General features: G+C 54.3%; 1 protein-coding gene across 1 annotated transcript in view; it reads left to right on the top strand.

Annotated features, from left to right (window-relative positions):
- The first annotated feature begins 1,296 nt into the window (after positions 1-1,296).
- Positions 1,297-6,000, top strand: part of ZSWIM6 (zinc finger SWIM-type containing 6) — a 186,029-nt gene continuing 181,325 nt past the window's right edge. The window contains 2 exon segments of the mRNA XM_019661574.1: positions 1,297-1,839; positions 1,841-1,989. Coding sequence (XP_019517119.1) covers positions 1,328-1,839; positions 1,841-1,989 — 661 coding nt within the window. The 5' untranslated portion in view covers positions 1,297-1,327.

Below are 6,000 nucleotides of genomic sequence, written 5' to 3'. Positions count from 1 at the left end.
TGCCGTTCCATCCAGAGCGGCAGAGAGCGCGGCGCGCGTCCCGAGCGTCTGGGCTCCCGGCAACCTAGCCCCCGGCGCGGAGCCGGGCCGCAGATCTAAGTGCGCACCGAGCGCGCTCGCAGCCGCCGTCTTTTGCCTAGTGGCCCAGACGCGCAATCTGCAGCCGGCGGGGCTGTGCGCGCGCTCCCGTGGGGTGTGTGCGCGCGCTCCCGTGGCGTGTGTACTCACAAAGGTGTGTTTGCTAAACCCACTGCCCGGGTGTACCCTCCACCTAGAGTGGGTGCACCCCAGTCCTGGAGCGGGGTCTTAGAGGCGCGGCCGCGGGGCAGACGAAGGCCGGTTCAAGTTCCCCAGCTCCGTGCCGGCTGATGGGCCGGCTTCCTTGCCCGCTGGGCTGAGGGAGCGCGAGGGCGGGGCGGCCGCGGCCCTCTCGGGACGCGCGTCGCTCAGCTGCGGGGCAGGTTCTAAGCGCTCCGTGTGTTTTCGGACACTTCGGTCCGCTCGGTCCCCAGTCCAGCCACGGGGACAGAGCAAATACAGGGCTCGGGGCTGCGTGCGCTGCAGCAACGCGGGGCAGCGGAGCGGGCGCTCTCCTTCCCCACTCGGGTCTGCAAAAGTGAACTGGAAAACAGCCGCCGAGCGCAGCCTCCTCCCTCTTACCCGGAGACGCCTTAGCTCCGGCTGGGGGTGGGGGGAGTTCCCTCGGGCTGGCTGTAGGGGAAGCGGGCAGCCAGGCGGCCTCAACCGCACCTCCTCCGCCTTCCTCTCCACCCGCGTCCCTGGGGCTCCACGCCGCATTTCTTTGTTTTGAAAGCACCTCCTCCGCCCAGAGGCTTTTCCCCCGGCGGGCAGGCTCTGAGGGGGGTGGGGCATTGGCCCGCGGGCCCCGCCCTCCATTTAGCCCAGACCCCTCCCTGGGCTCACCCCCCCATTTCCCCTTTCCTCCCTGCTGCGACCCACGAGGCGCGTCCTCACTTGCTGGACATCAAAGGAAGGCAAGGAATTGGAGAGGGAAGTTGAGTAGCAGGGGGCGCAGAGACCCACCCACCTTGGGCTAAGTCCGGAGGCCCGCCCCCTCCCGCGGGAACCCCGCCTGAACCCCGCCCCCCGCGTCACAGCAGGCTGATAGTCTCATATCCATCGGGCACCCAACCCCGCCGGCCCCGCTACCCCAGTGTCCGGCGAGTGCTCTATTTATGTTTCAGCCTAGTAATTTGCATAGGCTCCACCCATGGCCCTAGGTCCCCCTATCGGTGCCCCGCCTCAACCTTGACGTCACGATGGAGACCCCACCTCTTGTGCCCATACAAGGAGCGGCGGGCCCTAAATGGCAGCGTGGCGTCGCGGCGGCGTGTGCGTGTCGCGCTTCCTTGTGCCGTTTATAGGGTCCCGGCACTTCCGCTGTCGGGTTAGAAGCGGCGCGGTCATGGCGGAGCGCGGACAGCAGCCTCCTCCCGCGAAACGGCTGTGCTGCCGGCCGGGCGGCGGCGGCGGCGGCGGGGGAAGCAGCGGCGGTGGAGGAGCGGGTGGCGGCTACAGTTCTGCCTGTCGGCCGGGCCCGCGGGCGGGCGGTGCGGCTACGGCGGCGTGCGGGGGCGGCGCGGCGCTGGGGCTGCTGCCGCCGGGCAAGACTCAGAGCCCGGAGTCGCTGCTGGACATCGCGGCGCGCAAGGTGGCGGAGAAGTGGCCGTTCCAGCGCGTGGAGGAGCGCTTTGAGCGCATCCCAGAGCCGGTGCAGCGCCGCATCGTCTACTGGTCCTTCCCCCGCAGCGAGCGGGAGATCTGCATGTACTCGTCCTTCAACACCGGCAGCGGCGCCGCGGGCGGCCCCGGCGACGACAGCTGCCGCCGCTGCTGCCGGGGCCGGGGCCGGAGCCCCGTCGGTGGGGGCCGCCGGGGCGGCGGACGGCGGCGATGAGACACGACTGCCCTTCCGCCGGGGCATCGCGCTGCTGGAGAGCGGCTGCGTAGACAACGTCCTGCAAGTCGGTGAGTCACAGGGCAGCCGCGAGGCCGTCTGTCCGTCCGTCAGTACCTCATTGGGGTCTCCCCTCCGGGCAGCCACTCAACCCTGCGCGCGCCCGCACCCTCTCCCGGTGCCCTCACTAGCCCGGACTGTCGTCCCGAGCGGAGCGCCCATTTCCTCCCCGCCCCTCCCCGCCCCCTGTCTCCCCGGACGGGCCAGCGCGAGTGGGAAATGAATCAGCAGGACGCGCCCCGCCGCGGGGTTGGCGGGGTGGGTGTCGGGTGCCCCCCACCCTGCTCCATTCTCTGCTCTCCTCCCAGGGAGCACGTCCTGGGGGGGGGGCTGGATGTGGACAAAGGCGCGGGCGGACGGCCGGGCCCCGGCGGAGGGTGTGTGTGGCGGGGCCGTGCGGGGCGCCGGGCCGCACTCTGCGTTCTCCCTCCTCTCTCCTCTTGTCTGTCGCTCGCTCCTCTTTCTTTCTCCTCTTTCCCCTCCCCGCCCCCTCGATTTNGTGCCCCCCACCCTGCTCCATTCTCTGCTCTCCTCCCAGGGAGCACGTCCTGGGGGGGGGGCTGGATGTGGACAAAGGCGCGGGCGGACGGCCGGCGGGCCGCACAGACAATGCCGGCCGGGGCCGAGCCGGTGGCCGGGCCGCACTCTGCGTTCTCCCTCCTCTCTCCTCTTGTCTGTCGCTCGCTCCTCTTTCTTTCTCCTCTTTCCCCTCCCCGCCCCCTCGATTTGAGGGGAGGTGAATACATTTTAATGCCACTCGGTGGCCGCTCCTCTTAATGCTTCGACGGGCCGTGGTGCTCTGGGGTCCCTGCGGCGTCTGGTCTGGCCCAGGCGAGCTCCGCCGGCTGCTCGGGGATTTAAATGTCTTTCTATCTCGGTGCCTCCCCTGTCTCGGAGCAGCCCAGGAGGGGGCGGCGGGCTGGACCCTTTCCTGCGGGACGTCTGCCCCCACCCCCCAAAAGCCCCGAATTAAAGGGCGCGAGCCCGGGAAGGAACGGCTCGCGCTTCCTTTTTCTGTGGGGCCGCGGCTGTGCCCCGGCGCTCCGGACACCTAAGTTTGGTTTGCGCTGGGTGGTCGGATGGTCGTTCTGGGTGCGAGCCGTGGAGCAGTTACAGACTATGCTCTTGTAGCCGGCGGCTGCAGGAGCGCGAGGCCGAGGGGCTCCCGGCCGCCTGGCAGCCGGGCACGACCCCGCACTTTGTTCTCATTTTCAGGTTTATTTGTGCCCCTTTCAGTTTTCTGTCACCCCCCATAAAGGGGAAACCAAACAAAAGAGTCTTTTTATTTCTTTTCAGGGCTTGTAAAGTAGAAGATATTTGACAAAGGCCAGAGAGAAGGACTTGTGATTTAAAGCTGCACAGCCCTCTTTTCTGTGATAGACGATGAGAGTTTTCTCAAATACCGAGTTTAAAAGCTTTCTCTGCCCCCCGCCCCCGGCCAGATATCTTTTCAGCCATTGCGATGGGGATGTGTGAGCTGACTGAAAAGAACAATGCTATAGTGAAACTCTCTTCCATATTTTTCTTCTTATTGCCAACGGCATTTTTTTTAACCCCCTCCCATATTGCTGTGTACTTTAAATTGTAGTGATGAACAGGGGAGCTCACGAATGGGGAGAGGTTTGGAAGCATCATTGTCTCTGATTTTTAATTTAATGTTTTCGTAGTCAGTTTCTTTTATCCTTATCTTTGGAAGGAGAGTGGGGGTCTGGATAGGGGCCCCAAGAGAGAATTCAGATTTGTTTTAATCCTGTCTGGTTAATTTGAATTCTAATGCAATCTGCAAACTTGATTTTCTGCATGGTCATTTATTTCCAAAGGCAGCTCCTAGTGTTGTCTTTTCTAGGTTTGGTACCCTTTCCTTGTGTCTAGAGGAGGTTCAACTTTTGAGGGTATCCATCCATCCTTTTAAAAAATCGAACATTCTTTCAAGTTATGCCTTGTTTTTTTTCTTGTTTCCTGCCGGGTTGAAACGGACTGAAGCACATCTATGGGTTTTCAGTATAACAAACTAAGAGTTCGCGAATTTTTATGGCTTGGCTGGTAGTGTTGAGGTTTTTTTCCCTCTTGTGCTTGATTTTGCTTGCAAGCAATGAGGAATGACAGGAGAGCACATAGGGAGGGTTTCTTGGCTGATTGCATTTAAGCCAGGAATTCACTGTGAAAATAAAGCCAAGAAGCGATAAATAAAAGATGCAATCTTCTCTAGGAGACAGACACACAGCGTGGGCTTTGCCTGCTTTCATCAGTGAAGAGGCCTGCATGAGTTGTAAAAGAAAATAGTAACTTTTTGAATAGTTCCCTAAGGGGAAGGAGACCACTGAATGGAGTTGGCATTGGTTCATGTGAGGTAGTATGATGCTCCTCTTATAATTTTGAAGAGCTGACCACCCCTTTGGAAACACGTGCATACGTGCTAAACAAGTGCTGCAGAAATTTGGAAAATATTCTTTTTTTCCCCACTCTGAGTACTGCCAATTTCCTTAACTTCCAAGTTGTATTACTTGTTGTGCCAGTCAGCTTAGAGATGGAAGGCTGTTAAATGCCTGGCAGTTGGCACTGTGAGATAGAAAACTTATGACCAGGATTTTTTTCTTTTTACTTGATGGAGAAAGGAGAGAGTGGCTAGATTAACCATCTAATTTAGCTCTAAGTAGTGGTTTGAATTGGTATACTAACTCAAGAGGTTTATTTTATAATTTTGTGATTTGAGGTAGAACTTTTTTTCACTTCAAGACTTGAAATGGAAAAGAACAGAGTACAGTGTTGATAGCACCATAAGCAATTTTCTGGTATTGCAAAATTACAAGTTTGTTTGTACAGGGAGTATTCATTGACTTTAGTCATCTTTTTAAGATGACTAAATTACAGCTACAGTAGGGAAAATCTGGTTGTTGGACTCCATTTTATATTTATGCTGTTGAAGATTATTTAAGTAAGGATTGAGGGACAGAATTGAGACTTTCCAGAAATTCAACATACTTGTAGTTACTTTTTTTAACTTCTAGATTTTAACAAGAGAAATTTAAAGGAAAAAATAAATTGCACTTTTGGTGTAGTAGTTGTAAGCAGAGCACTCCCTCAGTTCATTATAGGAAGTTTTAGAGAAGTATAATTGGCTTATTTTTGTCAAATAATGATATATTGGAACTATCACTGAAGGTGCTTGTATGTAAAAATTACCGACATCATTTAAGTAATGATTTAGAAGTCACATAAAATTTCCCCAAATTTTTCTCTGGCAAAGAGCTTACCTAATATGACCTAAAATTTCAGTGTAAAGGAAAATACGTAAATGGAATTGCATAAAAAGATCTAAAAATTCCTGTAGGACTGAGAGCATGATAAACCAAGTTAAACAGCTAACTGGGGCAAATATTTGTAGCATATTTGACCAAAGGCTGACATAGAACTAAAATTGGTTAAAAAAAAAAAGATAAATAACTCAGTAGAAAAATGGGAAACACAGTTCACAAAGAAATGCACATGATTAAGAAACTTACTCATTTTCACTCTTCCAAAAAGAGACAGTTTTACTTGTGTAAAAATGACATGCCATCTTCATCTGTCACATTAGTGAAGACTTAAGATGGGTAGACAGTACTTGGTTAAGGGTGGGAGAAGAGGATACAATATTTTTGTATCATTTCTAGGAATTTATAGATATATTAGTGCACAAAGATGTTCTGTACTGTAAGCAATGCTCATTGCAGTATGGTTTGCAATACTGAAAGCTGGGATCAATCTGCATTTCTATCAGAAAGGAACTGGTTGAGGAGTATTCAGATGGAATACTATGCAACTATGAAAAAGTGCAGTAGTAGTTTTTATGAATACTCACAAGAAAAGGTGGCCAGAATATTTTGTTTAGAAACAAGCCAGTTCATACAATATGCTACAATTTCTGTTTAAAACAGAAAAAGATAGACTTGCATATAGATGCATAGAAATGTCTGGAAAGGCTGGCTTTCCAAGCAATCGTTGAATAGTGTGTATCTTTGGAGATGGGCAGCCAAGTGAAT

This window comes from Hipposideros armiger, unplaced genomic scaffold (genome assembly GCF_001890085.2).
Source record: "Hipposideros armiger isolate ML-2016 unplaced genomic scaffold, ASM189008v1 scaffold_352, whole genome shotgun sequence".
NCBI lineage: Eukaryota > Metazoa > Chordata > Mammalia > Chiroptera > Hipposideridae > Hipposideros > Hipposideros armiger.
The sequence above is the reverse complement of the archived record's forward strand: the minus strand, read 5'-3'. Positions and strand labels throughout refer to the sequence as shown.